Here is a 25,303-nt window from a genome sequence, read left to right as displayed (position 1 = left end):
TCTCTCCTTTTGTCCCTTCTTTCCTCCCTTCACTACTCCTCCATTCCTTTGTCTCTGTTTCTCCCTCCCTTTCCTTCTTTCCCTCCTTCTCTTCCTCCTCCTTCCTTCCTCCTTTCCCACAGGCAAATAAGTGGCAACAGAGTGCACTCGTGGTCAGCATAGTGAAATTCAGGAGAGTGCATAGATGTGGCAGACTTTCCCACACAACCTTCTCTGCTGGATTCTCCATTGAGTTCCTTCCTCCAAGCTTCCCACAAATAAAGACTTTGTTAATGGGGAGGTGGCAAGGACCATTAGCAATCATATCGGTTCCTTCCAACTTCCCCATAGACTTATGGGAAGTCATCAGGGAATGCTAAAAATGAAAATTGTGTGAACAGAGCTGATTGTGGAAGTGCAGTATCTGTGCTTGAGCAGCAGCAGTGCAATAGCATTGTAGCAGCAACAACTTTCTCATATTTAAGGGAGTCATGGGTCACAGCATTCTGTAAATTAGCCCATTTAAGTTACCTTGGTTCAATAATTGTCGCTCTACACCTTCTAATTTTGTCCAATTGAAGGTTACAAACAATAAAACAGACATGACAGTTTTTGTAGTACTGTATATACATTAGTTGATCCTCAAACAGAAATGATAAAGCACTAGGAATTCCCCATAATAATTTCAACTAAGGGGAAGAGTAAAGTAAGTTAGTTGTGAAGGTCCTGAGAATCAGGTGCATTTCACAAGCCAATACAAATCTGAATTTCTAAATTATAATAAATTCATTTACACAAAGAACGTGCCCTCTCCAGCACACATTGTTAGGTACAAAAATGCACACATCCTGAAAAAAATTACATAGGAGTATTTAGCATACAATTAGTAATATATAATGCAGCAGTATCCAGATTATTATTTCATTTGTTCTATATACTAAAGAACATTTATTTTCAAACTACCAATACCTATAATTGTTTTTCTTAGTGGAAAAAGTTGTACTAATCACTTAATTAAACTAAACCATCACAGCAGAAGTTTGCAAAAGAAACTCTTAAAACAACTGAGGATCACAAGGACAATGTCTATTTCAGACTATAGCCTCATGTCTGGTATCCTAATTAGAGATATTCTGCACAGAGAGAAGCAACTAATAAATGTATCCATATGGCCTTAGGCTGCAGTCTAATTCCCAGATTAAAGTTTCTAATCACGCTTACTTCAAAGCCATAAAGAAAGGATAACTTACTGAAAACTGTAACCCCAGAGTCCAATTTCTAGAAAGTCAAGTACACCTAAACAAACCTGCCAGTGCTACAGGTGGGGGCAATACTATATTTTTAGTCACATTGTTTGGAAACATTAACAAACTTAAAAGAGAAAATGGAAACAAAGACCCTTCATGACTCTTTATCTCTGCATACCAGTCTATGCTGTTTGAATATGAGTTTCATTCCCCTAAAATAATTTGGTTTTTATTTTAATGCACAAAAGTTGAGAGAAAAGCATCAAATATAGTTCTGTTGATCTACTGCAAATAGTAGATAATTTTAAAATAACCATAATTTCCAATTATGAAATGGAAGTTCAAACCCAAGCTATTCCTAAAGATCATTATTCATCTTCAGAAAGTTCATCTTACAACGTATTATCATCTCATAATACCTTATACTTTTTATCAGATAAGAGAACTCCAGACTCTGCAAATAATTTTAACAATAAAAACAATGAGGAGTTGCTATATAAGCCATCCAGATGACACCAGTTTGTTGAGGGCTGGAAAAACCTTATTCAGAACTCTCATAATTTCAAAATGTTTTTACTTGGATTATCATGTGTAAAATACATTCTGCAGATTTGAGACAATTCCCAGTTAAGCAGTTATCTGCAATTAACTTTTTTCAGTTTTTTTTTATAAATAATAATAAATAAGTAGGTAAGTAAGTAAATAAATAAATATTTTTTTAAAAAAAATACTGTATTGTATCATAACAAAATGTTATTTTTCTTATTGGTTTTTTTTCCCCTTTCTTTTCTCAAAAGCTATATTCCAAAAGTTATTTCTGGCCTTCACTTCTGTCCCTCTGTCCCATTGGCTATAATAATCTTCCCAGAGAATGATGAAATTTCCCATCTAAACATTACTTTTTCATTCACAAGAAACAAACATTTCAGTGCCAGGGTGAAATGTATATAAACTCCATTAATTATAATATAGAACTTTTCCCATTTTTATATTTTGGAAAGAGCCAGTCAGATTAGTAGGTACATGTAGGAGTGATAAGAGAATCACCCCGTTTCTTTTTACTGTATTGCTTTTTGAAAATGTGCTTCGAAAATGCTATTAAGCCATTTTGAATGTACTCTAAAAAGGCTATTAACCCAGATGGCCAATAATTATGGGTGTTGTGTAAATTCCATTAACAGCATTGTTTTCCCATGAACAGAAGTATTTCATCTATTTCATTAATGGAACTAGGCAAAAGGAGAATATCTATGGAATTTTCTTCTCCTTCCATTTAATCCAACAAACAAGGCAGATTATTTGTTGAATTGGATCTTTATTCTCCTTCTATTGAATTGTTTGCTTGCAAGAATAGAAATGCTGCTGAACAAAGCACGTTGTAATTAGAATTAGGAGCAAATTATGCCTCAGTTTTAACAAAATCATTGTAATGATTGTATTTTACATTTTGTAGATTTGCTTTGTAGTTGTTGTTTTAACCTCCCATCAGTATCTGGACCCTAGTTTACCAGAAATAGCAACATGTTTAAAAATGGTGCTTTAAAAAAATAACACAGGAGCGAAATGTCACAATTAGAAATAACTGAATGTTAAATGAATCAGTTTTCCACTGATAAATGCTTGTAACAATACCAGTCAAATACATTTTTTCTAATTTTAATTCAAGGATGAGTAATTTGATTTTCTTGATAGAATTGAACTAAAAGCTCCGGCAGTTTTCATCTTTAGCTATTTCCAGTTCTATTTATCTTTCCTCTTTTTTTAATGTAAAAAAGAAAAAAAAATGGTAGGTCTTTGCTCTAGGAATTCATATAGGACTGGAGGAATCATATGATACTAAACTGGCAAGAGGGATGTATGTTTCTGTTTGTTTTTAGTCATGCTTATGAAACATGGAAGCAGGAAAAAAAGGAAATTTATAATAATTTATGTAATGAGGCATTCGCATTATCAATTGTAGAGAGGTGCTTCCAATTCGAAAAAGGGGGAAATCCGAAAAAGACATTTTGGAACCCAGGATCTGCCTGCAATTCCTTAAGCCAAGTCCTTCTTTTCTCAGGATCCCACCCAGCTGCAGAGGGCAACCACACAATTCCAAGAAAAGGTGTGCCTGCTCTGAAAAGTTTCAGACAGGTGTTGGGTTCCTGCCCTAGCATGCTCCAAAGGATGGGCTTCAAAGCTGAAGAGCTGAAGATACTTTTAGAAGAGCTTCCTCTAAGACTTCTCCTTAGCAAAGTAAAGCCAATACTTTGTGGAAGAAGGTGAAGGATGAATTGAGAAATAAGCTGTTTGATATGTCAGCCATTTTAAAATTGCCATCTGGATTCTAGAACCACAAGGGGGGGAGGGGATTAAAAAAAAGGATAGCTAGGTGTTATCACAAAACATTATGGACTATCAGCCCATACAAGCTGACTTTGCTGTTTCCTGAAACAGCCTGATCCGAACTGAAACAAATACCCAAAGACAATGAGATTCCATATATGTATCCTAAATTTAACAAAAAAAATTAACATTTAGCATATAAATTTTACCTGTTCCACGGAAGAATTTTCATCTTCTAAAGAGCCTGCTACAATGTTTGACATCTTCATTGTTGGAAAGTATTACACAAGAAAGATTTTGGTTCATCCACTGACACCACCCCCCAAAAAAATCCTACAGCATGGTGACATAACAATGTCTTCTCACCTCATTCTCATACTATACCTCCTAGGACAGGGGTGTCAAACTCGCAAAGTCATGTGACATGTTGCGACGTATCGTGACTTTTTCCCCATTGCTGGAGCTGGGATGGATTCGGTTTCAGTATGACGCATCCGGTCCATGGGCGGCAGTTTGACACCCCTGTCCTAGATAAAGAGTATTTTCCTCCTGTTAGTGGTCAAGCCTCTGGATCTCTCTAGATGAGTTTCTAAATTTGTAGCAATTGCAGTCAGTTTCTGACACTGAAGAGTATAGCAACCTTAGTAACTACTTTTCAAATACACTTCTGTCTATACCAACTGGTTAGCTACTTATTGTTTTGTTTCACCGTCTCTTCAGTTCATCTATTTTGCCATGCAATTAAATAATTGTGATAAAATGATGGTTAGAAACATTTTAGCAGATCAGTATTTTAAAAGCAAAGGAGCAAAGAATTAAGAAAGCATTATTTCCAAGAAACTTTAAACAAATGACTCTAAAGTATCACTAGTATTGCCAACATCTTCCCTAGTGATGTGGGGAAATGGTTTTATGGAAGGCCATTCACAATGAGTAGATCCAGTGGTGGGATTCAAATATGCGAACAATCGGTTCTCTGTGTGGATGCCACTTCCAGAAGTCCATTCTGGGCCTTGGCAACAAAAAATTAGCTACCAGTTCTGCTGAAGTGGTGTGAACTGGCTGAATCCCACCACTGAGTAGATCCCCTACTTTGGGCAGATGAACATAAGACATAATTCTGCAACTTCAAATAGCGAAATAGCATGCACAAAATAATGAAGCTTAACTTAAGTTATAACTAAAATTCTTGAATTAAAATTAAAGCAGTAAATCAGGGATTCCAAATTTGGACTTTCCTTGGCTCCTACAAGGCCCCCTGCCCTAGTAGATTGTCATGACAGATTTTGTTTAAAGGTTCATTAAATTAAGAAATTAACTGACAGGCAGGTAGCATACTTCAAAGTATAACTCTCAAATACATTTTCTAAAACAAGTTATTTAATACCCCAGAGATATTTCTAGGAAATAAAACGGTTAATGGCTGGCAGCCTACTGTAAAGTTTGGAAGTATGCTACACTTTCTCAGGAAAAAAAAGGGAAAGTAAGCTAAGGCTATAAAGAGTTTCTGAAAGGCATGAAGTGAAAGTAGGAAGCATCTCTCTACATTTCCTTCCCATTGTGGTAGATCTTTCGTACCACTGTCTGTAACATGCTCTCAAAAATTCCAAATATCTCCACTGTCCTCCCCCGCACAAAAAAAGCGGGGGGAAATTGGAGATCTCTAAATTCTGTATTTCTTTTGACTGCAGATTGTTTAAAATAAGAAACAACTTACCCCCCAAAGGATAAAATAGGGCACATTTCTCTAAATTTTCAAATCCTATACATATATACCAATATAGACAAAAAAACTCTTACACAGAAACAAAATAATTTTTTCCAAAGTAGGGTCATCTGTGTGTTTTCTGTGTCTCTTCAAAGCTGATATTTGATTTCAATAGTCCTGCTCCAACAAGACTTTATTATTAAACTAGCCTTTGATCAAACCTCCAAATACAGGATACCACAAATTCTGAAAACCCTTCCAACTTTGACCACTTTAATTAAGGCAAAATAGCTGAACCTACCAACATTGTTGCAACAGTAGGCTGACCCTGTAATACTCATCCAGAAGAAAGTATGGTGGTATGCACACCAATGCTGGATTTACCAAAGTTAATATAATGCAGACAGTGGAAGAACAGAATAGCAGCAAGGCACTGTGGTTCACCAGTTCTACAATGGCATTTTCAGGCACAACATGTTTTCTGGAAAGAAAGGTGATTTCAAGTAACATCAGAGTATTCTGAAAGACTGAAAGATATTTTACGTTTAGTTGCTTCCTGCATATTTTAATTTCTTGGCAGAATGATATTGAACCCAAATCTATAATATTTCAATTTGCTCTTAAGCTGCCATAAAAAAAATTGTTTTTAACTTGCTTCTTCTGTGTTAGATGGAGATTCCTTTTCATGCTTGGAAATGACTCAAGAATAGGCTTCCAGTTTTGCGCAGTAGCACAGCAGATGAGGGATCACGGGGCTCCATACCCTATGGACAATTTCTGCCTGTTAGGGGACCCTAAATAGGCCTGAAGTCGTCCCCATAGAGGTGATAAAGAAGGAGGGAAGTCCTGCTGAGTGCGGAGAGATGGCGGTCGATCCAATGGGTCCGGGAAAAGCCTTCCAGAAACCAGCAGCAGAAAAGCTAGCTTAACTTCAGAGTCTAGCCCAAGCTACAAGCAGCCAAAGCCCAAAAGCACTATTTTAAGCTGATTGTAAACAACGTGCTTGGAACTGGGTAAGAATAGTGATTTTCTCTCTTCTACTAAATAATTGATTTCCTGGGGGGGGGACCCAAGAAGCAAAAAGCCTCCAAAAGTGAGAAGGAGGGGGATCTTTGCCCCACCCTCCTACAGACAGAAGTGGTGAATTAAACCTTTAAGTGGGGATGGAAATATACTGAAATGAAATGAATATAAGACCTAAATCTGGATAAGTTTGAAATTGGTGGAATATGTTAAGATTTCCCTTTTAAATCATGAAAATAGAAGAAAACAATTGTTTATTTTGAAAACTGAAAACTGAAAAATAAATTAGTGCTGACATCTAGTGATGGATGAAAATATAGTAGTTGCTTCAATACAGGAACTGGCAAAACCCAAGAAAAGATAATTTGTTTTTGGTGACCTTCAATGTCTTAATAACAGAGAACAGCTGTGACAAAAAAGGAAAACATCTTGGGCTACCTACAAAGCGAGAATTATGAGCTTTAGGGGAAAAATTGACCTTTCTGGATTACAAATGCTTATTCAACTGTGACTTTAAAGCTGTCTTCAGAGAAAGGAAAATCCCGATTTTTGGCTATCATGGAAAACCAGAGATCTTCAGAAAGAATATACCAAGGAAAAACAAATACTTTCCAGGAGGAGATGTATGCTATGTTGCAACTAATTCAAACAACACTGATCTCAAACCATGAGGAAATTAAGAATAACTTTGAAAATATGAATGAATATATCTCTAATTTAACTTTACAACAAAAAAATTCTCAGAAAATAAAAATAGAGAGTCAGTAGATTTTACAGACAACTGATGAACCAGAGAAAAGAGATTTAAAGATAGAACCTAACAACAGAAGGAAATATGGCTCAACCAGGTGGAAAAAAACTTACAGGAAATAATGGACATGGAAAAGATAATTTATACTCTAAGATCACAAAATAAGTCTGAGGACAAGAAAAAAGATTTGACAAAATGGAATACAGAGCTTCCAAGAGAACTACGAGAACTTAAGAGACAAAAAATGATAAGAGAAATTAAGAGAGAAAGAAAGGCAAAAAAAATTCAATGAATATAAAGGGCGAACCCTTCCTATAAAAACATCTCACCTGATTTGCCTTTTGTACTTACAACAACATCCACAAGACTGTGGGAAGACTCTTTGATTCAAAAAACATATTGATCAGGAAAGATGTCTGGCAAAAAAAAAGGCTAAAGTGAGAATCAAAAAATTAGATGATGGGATCTATCAGAGGGAATATTTGAAAATTAAACATCTGTTTGAATATGGTTAAAGAAATAGAAAGATTTTGGATATAAATGAATTTTAGTTTAAGAAGGATGAGCCCATCAAGTAATATAGTACTTTTTCCTTTCTTTTTTCCTCTGTGTTTTTTTTTTTTTTGACATGAGAAATATAAAAATGTTGGGAGGGTTTATATAAAGGAAATGTTTTAGATATTTAAGTGAAATTGATCTTGAGAAAACTTTGAATGGATAAACATGTTTTGATTTGATCTAAAAGATTAGATAATTGGATTTATTAAATGGAAGACTTAAAGATTAAACATATGCTTGAATATGGTTAAAAAGAAGAGAAACATTCTGGATATAAATATACATTAGGGATATGTATTTTAAGAAGTATATATCTTCTTATTTCCTTTTCTTTTCTTTTGATTTTTTTTCTTTTTTTTTTAAGATATGAAAAATGTAAAGGTGTTGGGATGGCCTGTATGAGGAAAAAGATTGAAATACTTAAGTGTAATAAAAATCTTAACCAGTAAGAATGTTTTGAATATTGTGGGGAAAACAAATTTAAATAAGAATTTTAAACAGGATCCATGATAAGACAATCAAGATGATCAGTTAGAAAAGAAGCTTTATATTAGTGTGGTTATTATTTGCAGAAATATTAGAAAAATGTCTATATTTAATTGTTATTTATCCAAATAATAAGAATTGTATTAATTCAAGGTTGGCAAAAGAGAACATTTTTGGAAGAAGAGAACATCAAGCAAAGCTATTATGTGGATTATAGAATTATAGAAACTAATTGTCATTGATTGTTTTTTAAATATAAACCCAGACAACACGATGTTTACCAAATATTAAGGTGATTATGTAAAAAAAATTAATAAAACATAGTTTTTAAAAAAGAAATGACTCAAGAATAGAGTCATAAACTTTCTGTTCTGTGCTGAAATAACTACATTAATTGATGTCCCGAGTACATTCTTTAACTTGTGGTATCAATGTGAACAGTCATCGATAAATCTCTAGAGCTACTGAAATAAAAGCAGAAGGTGGGGTTTTGGCAGGAGAAAATGGCGGATTCACGTGCAATGGGAAATATGGGCTTAATTGCATATACTGGCTGCTTTGGGATTTTTAAGTCATAAACTCAGGCCATACTTATTCAAAAGGAAGTAAAACATTCCAAATAAACCACAGGATTTTTTTTTTCCCCTGCAAGGCATACACAGATCAAAGGATAAATATATTTGCTAAGCCACTTCTCTGTGCTACTTCTGCAAGCTTAGCAGCTGGCAAGGAAAGAAAAAACCAATTAACATACTAATGATGTGCCCCATTTTAAATTCCAGCCCTGATTATTATGTGATTAAATCTCTGCCCTTGACTTCTGCCTCCTTCTATCAGTGTAAGAATAAGATATCTACAACAGAAAAGCAAATTTTGCTCTCTCGCTCCTTTCATTGATTATGTGCCATCGAGTTGTTTTCGACCCTTAGCGACCACATAGAAAGATTTTCTCAAAGAAATCTAGCCTTATCCTGGTATTTCAAATTTCCCAATGCTGCTCTTCTTGCTGCTGTAATCAGGTCTATCCACCTTGATGCTGGCTATCCTCTTCTTCTCTTTCCCTCCACTTTTCTCAGCATTAGAGCCCCTTCCAAAGAGCTGGGTCTTTGCATCACATGTTTGAAATGGGATAATATGGACCTGGACATCTGTGCCTTGAGTTTGAACTGTGGGTTGATTTGTTCAATGATCCATTGGTTTGTGTTTGTGTTTGTGTTTTGGTGTGTGTGTGTGTGTGTGTGTGTGTGTGTGTGTGTGTGTGTGTGTGTGAATTTTGGCTGTCTCCAATATTCTTAGGAGTCTTGCCCAACATCAAAGTTCAAAAGCATCAATATCCTTCCTTTCATGTTTCTTTAAAGTCCAACTTCTAAAGAATGTCACCGGGAATATTCTGATCTTTGAGGTATAGACATGCATTTGAATATATTTTACAAGGCCTTCATGACTGTTCTACCAAATACTAATCTGTGGTATATTTCTTGACTGCTTGTTCCTTTACTATTGATCCTAAAAGACAGAAGCTATCTACCATTTCAATATCTTCATTGTCAGTTCTAAGGCTTTACAGTTTTATTTGTTGTCATTAATTTGGTTTGCTTTATATTTATTCTTAATCCTAGTTTTTCACTGCTTGCAGATCCATGTTCAGCTGTCAGGTAGTATCATCAGCATAGCACAGGTTATTGATGTTTCTTCTTCCAATTTCCAAACCATCTTCCCTTAATACATATTCTGCATTTATATGTTGCACACTCTTATTCAGAGCTATTTTAAAGAACTTAGAGTTATCTTGGTTTTTTTTTTAAAAGTAACATGCATTGTGAAGCAACTGCATGCAGAACATTGAAAATTAAGGTTTTCATTTAACATCAGTTACAATCAGGTAACACTTTCAAGATTTGCTTTTCTCTCAGTGAAATTATCAGAATCCAGTGGAGTTTGAACCTTTTTCAATCTTCCTATATTCTTCTCATCACTGCATCATTGTATTTTGAAGGCACATGGACCATCTTGATGGTTTGACTATCTTCACCAGTAGCAGTCAACACTGAAAACTACAGGTGTTTCTCAGAACTACACAGCAAAATCTTGCAATTTTGAAATGCCATAATGGGAAATAATTCTTGCGGGATATTGTTTGTCCCAGTAGTGTTATCCTGTTAGTAGCCCTGTAATATCAAGTCAAGCTTAGCTCAAACCTCTGCTACTAATCTCCATAGTGCTGAAAATGCCTCCCTAGTGCTGAAAATTATGTGTTCATAGTTCTATATATTTTAGCTTTTTCTTCTTTTCATTTTATTACCTAGGTTTTCAGGGTTTTTTTTAAAAAAAATACTTTGCTTATTCTCTACGCAGGCTGGGAAAAGGAAGATTGTAATAAATATGAAGATCACTTGCAAACATTCTTTTTTGAAACAAAACGCTTTCAGTAATGTACCCATGCACATTTCGTTTTTGGTCCTCTGTGGAAGATCACAGGGTGTTTGTTTTTTTTTTAATTCACCTTAAGCAAAAGTTCTGCAAGTTGGCATACACTTTGTAAAATAAAATAACCAGCCCATCAGTGGATTGAGGTGCCATGGAAGCCAATCTAGAGAATTGCAGGCGATGAAGGCAGTATCATGGAGAAGACGTTTTAACATCATTCAACAAAACAGTCACCGGTTTGCCTCATTAGTCATCTTATTGGAAAGAACTTCTGTTCACGCATAGGCATGACTTTGGCAGGACCTCAAAGCAGCTGCATTAAGGATTGGAGCACCTCAGCTTCACTTCCAAAAAGGTGCTTCACTCGTGAATGAAGGCTGCTTAGCAACCAAGTCAACTCAAGCATAAAACACAGCAGGGGCAAACCAAGGTCTTTTGGATGGGACCAGGGTCAGTCCTGATTAATTCTTAACTGAGAGACCACCGTGAAATTCTGAGCTGTAGACAAGATTGGAAATTAAATACAAAGGCTGTGGAAAACATGTATTGGAATGTCATTCCCCCCACCCACCCACCCAAACATAGATTGATACCCACCCTTCTGGCCATTTTGTAGGGCCTGAAGACATTTGGCTTTGCCATCTTTCCTGGAGGTCCAGTAGTGGTGAGGTAGAGCCTATTAAATGGCTATGTTGTTAGTAAATTGGGGTGCACTCCCACAGATTATGTTCTTACAGTTTTAATAGTTTTTATTGCTTTTATTATGTTTAAATGGATATTGTTGTATGATTTTGGGTGTGTGGGGATATGTATTTTAACTCTATGAGACAGCCAAAATCGTGCAGCTATATAAATTGGACAAACAAACAAATAAAACCTACTTCTGCATTGTGGCCAAGAAAACAAGGTGGGCAGATTCAGTTACTCACTGAAAATCGAGCACAATTCAAGGGAGACTTGAAGTGTTTAAATTACAAAATGGAGTAGTAATGTTGGATTATATCTGTATATATTAAATATTGGGAATGAATGTTGGGAAAACGTAGTATCCATACACTTCTTGTCCTGATCCTTTTATTTACATTACGCAAATACAGATATTCAAATTAGCCCCAGGCAAACTTGAATGTGATAGAGGGTGTATACAGATATTATCACATGTTACTACACTTTATTTGTTGATAGGTTGTGCAGTTTATCAGCTTTATAAATCTGCAGAAAGGCAACGTATTTGACTATGTCCCAATTTATTAAGGAGAGTTCATTGCTAGACAGGTAGAAAGTGATAATCTCCAAATACTCTAAAACCTCTTAATGGTTTACAGAAGTCCCATATAAATGCTACTCAGATATAATTTGACTGCAAAGGTAGATTATTTAGGAGTTCAATCCAGCCACATTTGGAAGGCTACAGCTCCCACCTGCCTGATACAAATAAAGCCATTCGTTTATTAAATTTATATGCCACCCATCTCACTTTGCAAAGTAACCTTTGGTGGCTTACAGTTAAAATCATAGATATATTTAAAACATTAGATACAAAGATTAAAAAAAACAAAAAGCAAGATCAGTCCAGTGCTGGCATCTTCCCTGTTGGCCCACCAGCCACCTCTAACATAGTGCACCCTCTCATCAGGACCCCAGACAACTGCCGGAGCCAGGTTTTGATGTACTTCCAAAAGGGCAAAAAGGTGGGGGCCGACTTCACCTCAGGCAGCAAAATATTTCAAAGAGTTGGAACCATGGCAGAAAAGGCTCTCCTAGATACCACCATCTGAAATCTCTTGAGTGACAGGACCTGCAGCATACCCTGCTTCTATACTGAGTAGGGCAGGCTGCTGAATTGAGGTGGGATGGTTCCTCAGATAAGCTGATCCTATGCCATGAAGGGTTTTAAAGGCGATAACCAACAAATGGAGGCAAATATATGTGTTGCTATGATAACCAACAGTTTGAATTGGACTGGAGGCAAGCCAGTGTACAGGGTAGTCCTCAACTCACAATCACAATTGAGCCCAAAATGTATGTTGCTAAGCGAAAAATGTAAGTGAGCTTTGCCCCATTTTATGACTTTTCTTGCCACATTTGTTAAGTGAATCACTGTAGTTCTTAAATTAGTAACATGGTTGTTAAGTGAATCTGGTTCCCCATTGACTTTCCTTGTCAGAAGGGGATCACATGACTCCATCATAAATGTGAGTCAGTTGTCAAACATCCAAATGTAAAACATATGAAAAACTGCTGCAGGACTTGGGTTTGGCTAGTCTAAAGAAAAGAAGAAATAGGGGTGACATGATAGCAGTATTCCAGTATTTGAGGGGCTACCACAAAGAAAAGGGCATCAAATTATTCTCCAAAGCACCAGAGGGCAGGACAAGAAACAATGGTTGGAAACTGACCAAAGAGAGAAGCAACCTGGAATTAAGCAGAAACTTCCTAACAGTGAGGACAATTAACCAGTGGAACAGCTTCCCTTCAGAAATTGTTGGCATTTCATCACTGGAGGTTTTTAAGAAGAGACTGGACAGTCACTTGTCTGAGATGGTATAGGTTCTCCTGCTTGAGCAGGGGGCTGGACTAGAAGACCTCCAAGGTCCCTTCCAACTCTATTCTATTCTATTCTATTCTATTCTATATCACATGACCGTAGGGATGCTGCAACAGTCATAAGTGTGAAAAATGACCATAAGTCACTTTTTCAGTGCTTTTGTAACTTTGAACAGTCACTAAATGAACTGTTGTAAGTCAAGGACTACCTGCGGTGTTATGTGAGCCATCCTAGTTTATAATTTAGAAAGCACCATATAAAATTAAAATACTACCTTTCAGAAATCTTTTAGCAAACACCTAGAAGCTATCACAACTGCAAGATCACAAATAGCGGCAACTTAAAATTTTAAAAAATGAACAAAAGCAAAGATTTACCAAATCTCTAGAAATCCTTAATAAAGGGGAAAAAGTGTTCCAAGAAAGATTCAAATTAAAAGGATTTAAGGAAAAAATAAGACTCGGCTATGTTAAAATGACATTGGCATATGGTAAGAAGTGTCAGTGTTTACAATCCTGAGGCATGTTTTTACTAAATTTATTGTTATACACTTCATATAATTAGATCAAAAACGAATTACTGTAGCCTAAAGAAAGATGTGCTATAGATGAAAGCAAAAGTGAAAAGGGAGGTGGGGGTGGGGAAGGAAATCATATACTTTAATTATTTATATTGCTTGCAGCATTTTGTGCTTCACTGCACTTTATTATACAAGGCAATAGATTCAAAAAATTTTGAGAGTGGTAAGGAATTCAAAGTTCACTTTTTAAAAAGAACATTCACAGATGTGTATTCTGCATTTGGTTTATTCTCTAATCATCAAAGGATGATGAGACTTTAAAAAAAGCAAGCCATGCCCAGAAAGTTCTCCACCAAATAATTGTACACAGTACCCTGAATTTCAAAACCAATTTGGGAGTGTAATCCTATAGTTTTTAAAAATAGAAAACTATTTTTAAATCCTTGAGATTTACCTTTAAGAGCGGTTTGGAAGTCTAGTTAAAAGGAAATTATCACGAAAAAGATCTATGGAGGCTATATTTTGGGGCAGACATCGCAAAACTTTTTTTTACTATCAAAGATTTAACTAATAATAACAACAATTCATTAAATCTATATACCATTTGACTCCCAGCATCTCTGGGCAGATTACATTTAACATTTCTGCAAGCCTAATCTCATTGTTAATCTTAAAACAGAGAACTCTGTTCTTCTATATATTTTGATTTTAAGCATGGGAAGCTTTTACTGTTTCCCTAAAACTGTGTATATAACAGTATATACAACTGTACCTACCAACCTATTTATATGAAAACTGGAGAATACTGATTTTGTATTTCTGCACACATATACAAAGGCACTTAACAGCATGTTATCTCTTTTCATAATCAACCAAATAGTCTTTACTTCCTGCAACAATGAACCACTTTTTCCTCATATAACCTGCTGCTTAGAAAGTCCAAGAACAAAGAATAATTTAATTTGTGGTTTGACTTCAAATTCTGAAGATGTCTGAAAGCATGGACCAGTTGTAGCAGATTTTGCTGTCCATGCCACATTTGGCAATGAACTCTGCTGTATCCCACTCAAAGAAAACTCCTCTAGATTATGCACCTGTCCACAATCTCACAAAAATACCAAAATACACAATTCCCTGTTTGGATTTTAATAATTATGTGCCATAATTATCCTGAAGAAGGACAATTGAAACAATAATATTTACTTCACTGAATAATAGTTAAGAGATTGGGTTGTGTCACACTAAGTTAAAAAAATAGGGTTTTTTTATTTAGCAAGAAGTCTTTTTAATGTCTTTTTACTCAAGCTACTTCTATTTCTCCCAAGAATGATTCAGGTGTGACTGCTTCCAGCCTTCTCATCCTTACTCTTGTATGTGCGGATATCCTATAAATACAAAAGAATTTGGTTTTCCAAGGTCTCTCCTTTCCTATTATGATTACTACTATTATAGTAACCAACAGACATGTTTACATTTGCAAGATAACAGTTTTACTGCACTGACTAAATTTATTGATATTTCATGTAAAAAAAAGCACACTGTTTCCAAAGCATTGCAAATTCAGTTCCTATTCTGTATGCTGATTGAACAAATTCCATGATCCTATAAATATTTATATAGTATTTCCTGCCGAGTTTGCTATTACAGGAGCATCTTCTACCTTTTTTTTCCCTACAAAACGAAACATGTGTGGTCATATTTACAGAACTGGACTATGTTATGCAAAGCTATCAGGGCCCCTGATAATCTATCTCAAGTGTCAGGCAGCAGGCTTCATCACAGAGGAAAAGGAGAAAATGACCCAAAGGAGAAAGCTTCCTACATCATCAATGTATACCAAGCTCAGCAAAAAGAAATTGTTAGAATTACTTCTGAGATAGTCTTTAATTTATAAAGGCTCATAAAATTATTGTCTTTATATCTGGGGATAAACTCTTATTCAAAGTCTCATTCACATTATTCTCAGATAGATTTTGTTGCATATCTTTTTTTTATAACCTCGTCTTTTCGGAACAGAGTGTTCCAAGAAGAAACAGCATAGTTGACATAATTGATTTAAAGTCCCAACACAATTCCTAGTGCAGTTCCTCAAAGGTATCTCTCAACGATGTCGTAAGTTACTTGTTTAATATGTCTCCAATATCAAAAACACTTTTTCTTTCCCACAAACATGCATTTTATTCTTTAAAAATAATTTCAAAATCTTAATATTCAAAATCCAATTTTCCAGTGTTTTCTGAGCCCTCAATTCATTTAAAACTTTTTAGAGACAATACTCTTGCTTTTTTACTATTTGTTTTAAATTCTTAATGATTATAAAAATGGATCTTCATTTTCTTATATTAAGAGCTGAATGCATTCTCCCAGTGTTTACCAATTTTGTCCATTTGAAACTGTCTAACGTATTTGAAGCAGTTAATAGCCAATTTCCAAAAGTGGTCAGCAAAAGAAGTGCAAATTTAGCATCCTCTAAAACAGTGGTTCTCAACCTGTGGGTCGGGACCCCATTTGGGGTCGATCGACCATTTCACGGGGGTCGCCAAGCAAGGCTGTCTGCCATTTTTTTTGTCCATTTTTTTTGTCCGCCATTTTTTTCCCCTTTTCCGGCGGGTGCCTTACCTCCCTTGGGCTGGGCCAGCTGGTGGTCGGCCTGCTCCGTCTCTGCCGCTTGCCAGCTACACCTCGGCCAGCGCAGGGGGCGGAACCACGCATGTGTGGCGCTCCTGGGCAGGGAAAGTCCTCGACTTATGACCAGTTGGGTAGTCCTTGACTTATGACCGGTTTAGTCCTCGACTTACAACCGGTTTAGTCCTCGACTTACGACCGGTTGGGGTCGCGGCATTAAAAAGGTTGAGAACCACTGCTCTAAAAAGTCACCATTTGTGGCTGGATCAATTGTGGCAAATTCACACATCTCCCAATTCTCCCTCCTCCTCTGGAGACTAGTATCTTGTGATCTTCTCATGAGAAACAATGTAAGAAGCATAGCTTGGGCAATCTCACATCCTCTCTTTGTCCAGAGAGAGTCATGGGACACAATCTACCTGTCGGCTCTCTATTCACAGCTGCAAACATCAGCTCCATTTTTCATGGGGCTGTTTTCAGTCTACCACCTTCCACAGAATCATCTGTTTGTTTCTCTTACAAAGGAGACTGCTTAAAGTATTGAAGAAATTAATAACAATTGTTAATAACCATCTGAATGCATTATAGAGAAAGATTGCTTTGTATAAAAAAAGGAATATAGCATCAGTTTATTTGACCAGGATTAAAATGGGACATTTTTTATGGTTCTTTTTGGATTTGCTGATATCTTGACTAGAAAAATGGTGCATACTATATTTAATTACATGTAAAATGGTGTTTAAGAATTTTCCCCTTCAGTTAACTTATATATCCTATTTTTTAACATTTAAACTGGCTCTATGTCTGTCTTTTTACTTAAAGTAAAGAAGTTTTGTGAACTTATTCTTTTTAAAGGAGACGTTAACTCTCTTTGTTATGTTAAAATTTATTTTTTTGTTTATATTAGGACACTAGGATTATTTTATATATGTGGATTTGTTTATAATTTAAAGCTGAAATATGGGACGTTTACTTAATGCTGCTATTTGGGGTGCTTTTCTTTGGAATTGGGATTTGGAATCAGAAAAATGTATATTAGAGCTTGTCTTTTTTAAAAAATGGTCTCTCTTTGTTATATTAAACTTTAATTTAGTTTAGTTTAGGTTTTTTATACTATATATAGATATAGATATATAGATAAATATAGATATAGATATATATTCATTCATTCATACTTTCATTTATTCATTCATTTCCTGCCTTTATTTCTTTTACAAATAACCCAAGGCAGAAAATATATCCAATAGATCTTTCTCCTCCACAACAACAACCCTGTGAAGTGAGTTGGGCTAAGAGAGAGTGATTGGCCCAAGGTCACCTAGTTGGCTTTCATGGTATAAGGCAGAATCTGAACTCATCTTCTCTTTTTTTCCTAGCCTGGTGCCATAACCACTAGACCAAACTGGCTCTCTTTTAGAGCTCTGTTTAGACTTTTGCTGATAATTGGATTGGAGAAGGCATTGCTTATTTGATTTCCCTATTGTTAAGAAATGGGTTATTAGATGATGAGTTTTATATTTGTTAACTAAGAAGAGGTAAAGAGATTATGAAATTGTTTATACGTTGTGATGTTGGTGGGAAGATCCTTTCTAGAGAGGATGTCCTTAGTATTTTTTGGAGGGGTTGCTTTCTTGCAATCTTTTTCCCCCCTTTTCTTTTTTTCTTTTTAGTTTGTATTACCTTTTATTGATATATCTAAAAAAAGAAAGCTACCCCCATATACAAAGCAAGCCAAAAAAAGTCACTCATAAATGACAGGGACAGAAGCTGACAGCCCTTAAGATGTGGTATACGTCAAAGCTCCTGGAAGAATTGCCGTTCAGAGAGCTTTCTTTAGAACATCATATAAATTACATTATTGCTTGTCAAATGAAGCAGAACCCTAGATGTCATCCTGCATAAAAATGGCAGACCTCCGTCACCCCGAGAGCTGGCAAATTGCTCTACTCACCAAACGCAAACTCTTCTTGCTCTGTTTCTTCCTTCAGTCTCTTGTAACGTTCTTTCACTCTCTCTAGTTTTTGGATATTTTGGGCATTCAGAGTTGACCATTTACTGAGCAGCCCTTTCAGGCAGTCTCTTTCAGCCGTTAGTGATTGAATTTCTACTGCAAGATCTTTAGCAGTACAGAAATTACCTCCTGTGCATTGAACAGATGAGATTAGGAAGAGTTAAAGACAGGGAAGAAACAAAACTTTGACTTTTTAAATAGACTGTTACAAAAACTAAAGAACTAGCCACTTGTATAGCACATACAACATGAGCAATGAACGCGTATTTAATGTATTCATTGTTGTTTTTGTTTTCTCAAGGCGGTTGACAATCAATTAAAATATAAATGTAAACAGTTGTTATTATTATATATTGGTTGCACAGTAAGCTAGAAGTTTAATCTGCTTGAGCATTTCTGTTCACCTATCGAGAAAGATGGATGCATCTAATGATTAAATACTATAATAAGCCTTCTTGATTGATTGATTGATTGATTATGTACCATCAAGTTGTTTTTTATTCCTAGCAACCACAGAGATATATTATCTTCATGACTATCTATCCCTAACCTGTTAATAGAATGATAATACAATATTCAAAATAATGAATAAATAATCTTGATAAATTAGGAGCACGGTGGCTTGTATGGTTAGGATGCTGGCTTGACAGGCAGCAAGCCTGCGTTCGAGACCTGAGTTCTGCCATGGGGTGGGCTGAGCTCCTATTCTTCGCTCCAGCTCCTACTGGGGACATGAAAGGAGCCCCCAACTGGATGTCCCTCAGGCAACAGTGATGTTGCCAGCTAATACTTGGTGCTTCTGACATGAGTGAGATTCAATCTTAATAAATTAATGCATAATTTTATTTTTAATAATGATTTAATAATAAATAATTCATTCATTCATTAAAATAACAATAAATGCAATGCAATAATATCTTATCAGCGATGCCAGATATTGCCCTGCAATAACATTTGGACAGCCATGGCACAACCCTTCTAAGCTGGACTTAATTTTCTTAGCCCAAAAAATCTGTTACCAACTACGGCTACATTTATTCCCTCATCATTCTCAAAATCAAGATTCTGTAATTAGAAGTCACTCTATTTTGTTTTGAAAGGTCAGGGAGAAGATACCATCCTCATTATTAAAGTTTTATGCTTACTGAATGATTATTAATTCCCAGAAGGAAACTTAATATCAAGACTTGAAGTGCTGATGAAATACGCCCCATACCCCAGTTAATAATTTATAAGCATTTCTGTCTCTAATATATGCTCTGGAGACAAATCTGCCCTTGTTTGCTTTTCTTATTATTTTACTTTATGGCAGCAAGAAATGTGACTTCAATTCTGAGGTGAAATATCAAAAACTCATCAAGAAATTATCATGTCACTCTCTTAAAGTGCCAGCAGTGAACTCCTGACCTCAATCACAGTAACTAAAATTGGCACTTTTTAAAAACCACATGAGGACTCTTTTCCAAACATATCTGCATAAATCTGCCCCAGCGATAGAAAACACCAAGTGATATGGCATTCTAATGTTATTTTTTTTAAAGACTAAGTAAACATTCTTCTGGGAAACAGTTAATATAATTTAATTAATACAATTCTTCATTTTTCTTGACAGATTTATACGTCACTGAAACTGCACACTGTAATGGTTTCATTGCTAGACTTTCTGGTTTCATCACCTCCATATACTTGGCAGGTCTTATTAAGCAAGCATCCAAGCCTTTCCAACATTTGAAATGCAAATGGCTCCCCAAAAAGCTGAGGGAGAAAAATGTAGATAGTGCTCAGAATGATTTTCTTCACTCGTTGAAAATCAGAAAGCAAGTTTAGCAAATGATGGTTGGTCACACAGTCAGTATAATGTTAAGAATGGATTTGGTATATTTATCCACATATTGAGTCCTTCCCAAAAAAAGCAACAAAGATGATCAGGGGACTGGAGGCCAAAGCATATAAGGAAAGGCTGCTGGAATTGGGTATGTCTAGTTTAACGAAGAGAAGGATGAGGGGGGACATGATAGCAGTGTTCCAATATCTCAGGGGCTGCCACAAAGAAGAGGGAGTCAAGCTATTTTCCAAGGTGCCTGAGGGCAGGACGAGAAGCAACGGATGGAAACTGATCAAGGAGAGAAGCAACTTAGAACTAAGGAGAAACTTCCTGACAGTTAGAACAATTAACCAGTGGAACAACCTGTCTCCAGAAGTGGTGAATGCTCCAACACTGGAAGTTTTTAAGAAGAGACTGGACAGCCACTTGTCTGAAATGGTATAGGGTTTCCTGCCTGAGCAGGGGGTTGGACTAGATGACCTCTAAGGTCCCTTCCAACTTTATTATTATTATTATTATTATTATTATTATTATTATTATTATTATTATTATTATTATTATTATTATTATTATTATTATTATTATTATTAAAAATCTGGGAGTAGGAAGATGTTGTTTCGTAGTATCAAAGGTATCAGCGAAGGATGAAAGATGGTCCAAAGAAAGCTACCTTTTGCAATTGATAGATGGTGATTATTTCTCAGTGCCAATGGTAATCAAGTGGGTCTCCAATTCTTTAGGGATTGTACCCAAGACGTCTATTACTATCAGTACTATCTTTACTGTACTTTCTTTGCCATAGTCATTCTACCTCTGTTTGCAGGTCTTTGTATTTTGTAATTTTCTCCAGTTCTATTCTGCTGTCTCCAGGTATTACAACATCCACTATCCATACTTCATTTTATCTTTCTTATTGGCAGCTATTAAGTGCCTGCTTGAATTCTAAAGTCCCAGAGCACTTTAGATTCTTCATTTTCTATTACTTTGTCTGTTTTGTGGCCCCACCATTTCTTGCCTGCAGGCAAATGGTATTTCTTGCTGGCAACATTGTTGCTACTTTGTCATGCTGTTGTCTGCTGTTAGTCAGTCTGTGCTCAGGCAGTGAATATTCGTATTATCTTTGCTTTCTTTTGCCATAGTCATTGTACTCCTGTTTCTACTTATACATTTTTATATTTTGTAATTTTCTCCAATTCTTCCTCAACTGTTTTGCTATGTCCAAGTGCTGCAAAGTTCACTATCCAGACCTTTTTTTTAATCTTTCTTAACAACAATTATTAAGTCTGGGATGTTATGTTATGTATTATTATTTCTAAAACCCAACTGACCCAATTATTTTTTTCTGGAGTAATGCAGTTGCATTTTAGTGGAACAGAGAAATTATTGTTTTTTGGAATTTCCACTAGAAATTCAGTATGTTAAGAATTAAGAAGCATTGGCCTATCCCCATGCTAGCATGGTGACCATCTCCTTCGTTTGGGAAGGATTTAAATGCTGCATGACTCGTATCCTTCCTTGTTCCTCTTTGGACTTCTTTGTTCCCAGTAATTCTGAGGACAAATATCTGTAAAAGTAAATTCTGAACCTGGCTAGTAGAAAAATTCCCAACTAACAAAGGGAATTTCTAATGGGATTTCTAAGAGGAAAAGTGACTTGGACACCTTTCAACCCCATTTCAGCCATTGTGTCTTTGAGTTAAGATATGCTGTAATTGGATATGTCTGTTTCTTTAAATAGATATTATAAAGAATGGCTAGTCTAGAAGGGGTTTTTTTTGTAGGTTTCTCTATGTACTTATTTAATAAATTGATAAGCCACCTCAATCAGTGAAGCCTGTCTAAGATGATGTGTAACCAATTCATAAAAACATTTAAAAATCAAATGCATACCAAATAAACTGCAAGAACACCAAAACTACATTGAAAACCTTAAATGTAAAGGCTACAGATGAGAGGGGGGTAGACAGACAGCTCTTTTGAAGATGAATAATATTTTCATTGCAATAGTAGCTGTTTATGATCTAATGAGGAAGAAACTGCCAACTGTTCTATTCCACAGGAGTGCAATTTAAATCAGATACATCCTAATCCTTGCACCCTTTATTTTCATTTCTCCCCCCTCTCTCGCAAAAGCCCACGGTGACTTAAATAATTTGTTCCTGACTTTTTTAAGAATTCTAATTCTGGTGAAGAATTCTCTGTCATGAAACATTTTGGTATCTTCCTATTCCATCAATAATTACCTGATGCAGCAAGCATTTTCGTTTCAAGAAGAGCTGGAAGTTGAATCTCAATGTGTCTCACTTTTTTCCTTAACATACTGCAGAGCCTCTGACTAGTACATACCTAGATGGAAACAGGCAGCCTTGATATGGATTTCATTCATATAAAAATGCAAGGAAATACAAAGGCATGTCAGGTTGTCTTGGTTACAAGACATGTATCATTTCAATACAACAATCAAGATGAATAGAAAGTAATGTGCAACTTTGCTGAAAATCGTTTACCCCCACAGTACAGTACAGCTTTCCAACATAAACAGCACTTTAATTAGCAATGGGCAAATCAGAGACAAAATAATCACAAAGAAAGAAGAGAAGCAGATATCATGGGATCGTATTTCAGACAAAAGGCCAAAACTGGCAAAAAAAATCGCAGATGTCTGAACTTTCTGCAAATATCTTGTTAATTGTCAGTAACTGCTGAATGGAATGTGTTGTGCTTCAGATACAAAGTCAAAAAGATGCTTCAGAAGAGCCTATGTGTGCTCTCAGCAATTCCTCAATTCAGATGCATAATTCAGAAGCGTAAATTCCTAGAGTCACATAGTTACTATGCAAGTCAGAAGGCCTTTTCAGGCATGAATTCAAAACACCCAGTATCCCTGCTTTTTGAAAATCAAAATAGACTTGAACCAGATGAACAACTTAGCCCTACTCTTTCCTTTCATGCCATGATGGAACTGCTGGAATAGTGCCTTGTTCCAAGACATATTGGGCAAAGCTATGACAGCTTATAGTTCTCAAAATAAGAGTCCACACTTCTCATTAGTGTAACTCTTTTTTGATCAAGAAGGCAGCTAAATTCAGATGGCCCCAAGGAAGTAGTATAAAGTGCTTTTGCAGTTAAAAATAACTGCACATAAGTGGCTCAGTGCTTATCAGTTTGAAATTAAAATGCAGCCACCCAAAATAAGACAAGGAGCAATATCCAAACCAAAGCCTTGATGGAACAAATAGTTTTATTGCCTTACAAAAGAAGAATATGATTTTAACTCTCTGTATCCCAGGGTGACATATTCCTAACATTTGTGTTGTGACAAAGAAAAGTGTCCTTCTGTATCCCCACTCCTTTCAATTCATGAAGGGTGGGAAATCTCAGTTGCCTGTCTCAGATCAAGATGAAACCAGCAAGGAAAGTTGAAGTGACAAAGATATGTGAGATTTCATAGGTTAAAACCAGACTCTTGGATTGGACCTGAAAGCTGGCTGACAACCATCACAATGACGGAAGACATGTATAATGTACTAGACCAGGGGTAGTCAACCTTGGCTCTTTTATGACTCGTGGACTTCAACTCCCAGAATTCCTGAGCCAGCTAAGCTGGCTCAGGAATTCTGGGAATTGAAGTCCACGAGTCATAAAAGAGCCAAGGTTGACTATCCCTGTACTAGACAAACTCTTCCCAGTTAGTAGATGGGCTGTTGTATTTTGTATCAATGGCACCTGACTCAATCATTTTCAAGGGCAGCCCCATGTAACACACATTGCAATAATCTAACACACATTGCAATAATGTAACACACATTGCAATAATCTAAATATCACCAAATTTGATATTCAAAAATAAGAACCTGCTGGATCTTGCTTAAGGCAGTTTGGTGTCTTTCACTAATGTACAGTAACTCACTGACTCATTAGTGCAGGGGAAAACAACAGTTTGATTTTACTTACTTCAGCAGCAGTTTCTGTCATCGATATATTAAGGGACTGCATTTTTTCTTGAAGCCTAGAAATAACAAATTAGTATTAAAATCTGATATTGTTTTTAATCCCTCACACACATATTCAGAAGCACCACCAACTTCAGGTAAACCTATTAAAACATAACAAGTGCAACTGATTACCAACAACCTTCACACCCACAAGAAATCTAAGTCCAGCCCACTTTGAATTCCATTGACTCTTATCTACCTCAAATTTGCTTTGATTGTTGTAGTTCAGATTTTTGCAGAGAACTTAAGCTTGCGATAAACCCTTATATTCATTTGAACTGCCTGGATTTCCTGATTTCTTTAGCGTTTGTGGGTCAGGCTTTTTTAGTGCTGTCCCCAAATGAAATTATTCTTTTCTATTCATAAGTTCTCCTTAACAAGATTTATTGAGATGACTAAAATGAGGTCATAAGGTTTCCGGAAACTAAATTATTTTCAATTTAGAATTAATATATTTCTCTATATATTATAGAGACTTTTGGATTTTGTTTTAAACCTTCCTATAATCCAGCAAAAAGATTTTCTCTATAGTGGTAATAGCGAAGCTTGTCATTGGTTGTTTGCATCAAGTTGCTTGAAATCTTTATCAATCTGGAAACCAACTCTTCCATACAGCATACTAAATAAAGCAACTATACAAATGGGATGAGACTGATGAGGGTTGAAAAAAGCACTGGACTTTACTTATCAAGAGACTCCAAAATGGGAATGAAGACTCCTGGCTCTACCAAAGACCTGAAATCTTTCGCCAAATGTCATTAAAAGGCATGACCTTCAAAACAGATCTAATCCAACTCCTTTGAAAGAGGACAAATTCGATACTACGGGGGATTTCTCTCTGCTGAAACTTACATCAATGAAAAGTATATAGCAAAATTCTATTAAGAATGAAATGGTTTCTTTGCCCTTCAGCAACACAACACAAATCCATCAGGGCTTCTAATAATTCCTTGGCACTTGCAGTTTCTACCTGTGAATTTTCTCTGGTGTTTGCTCATCTTGTTAACAAGAAAACTGTTTAACTATAATACCATTTGGCTTATTTTTGTACTTTACTGGTTAAACAGCAATGAAAAAAAAGCTTATTGGATAAATTATATCTTGTGAATAAGCAGAAAATACCCTAGATTCAATACTGGAGTATTCACTTTTGCTACCAATTACTACTGTATAGCTTAAGGAGTAGCTTTTTAAAGTATTGCTGTTGTTGCTATAGTAGATAAACCCTTCTCTGCTGCTGTTTAGAAGAACCATGAAGACTGGATTCTTCACTCAG

General features: G+C 35.9%; 1 protein-coding gene across 1 annotated transcript in view; it reads right to left on the bottom strand.

Annotated features, from left to right (window-relative positions):
• Nucleotides 1-17,917: 17,917 nt before the first annotated feature.
• Nucleotides 17,918-25,303, bottom strand: part of DISC1 (DISC1 scaffold protein) — a 38,874-nt gene continuing 31,488 nt past the window's right edge. Inside the window, exons 6-8 of the mRNA XM_015819887.2 lie at nucleotides 23,987-24,041; nucleotides 22,276-22,378; nucleotides 17,918-18,337 (exon numbers count right to left, since the gene is read on the bottom strand). Of these exons, the coding sequence (XP_015675373.1) occupies nucleotides 18,141-18,337; nucleotides 22,276-22,378; nucleotides 23,987-24,041 (355 nt within the window). The 3' untranslated portion in view covers nucleotides 17,918-18,140. The remainder of the gene's footprint in view (nucleotides 18,338-22,275; nucleotides 22,379-23,986; nucleotides 24,042-25,303) is intronic.

This window comes from Protobothrops mucrosquamatus, unplaced genomic scaffold (genome assembly GCF_001527695.2).
Source record: "Protobothrops mucrosquamatus isolate PMUCROS unplaced genomic scaffold, P.Mucros_1.0 scaffold1010, whole genome shotgun sequence".
Classification (NCBI taxonomy): domain Eukaryota; kingdom Metazoa; phylum Chordata; class Lepidosauria; order Squamata; family Viperidae; genus Protobothrops; species Protobothrops mucrosquamatus.
The sequence above is the reverse complement of the archived record's forward strand: the minus strand, read 5'-3'. Positions and strand labels throughout refer to the sequence as shown.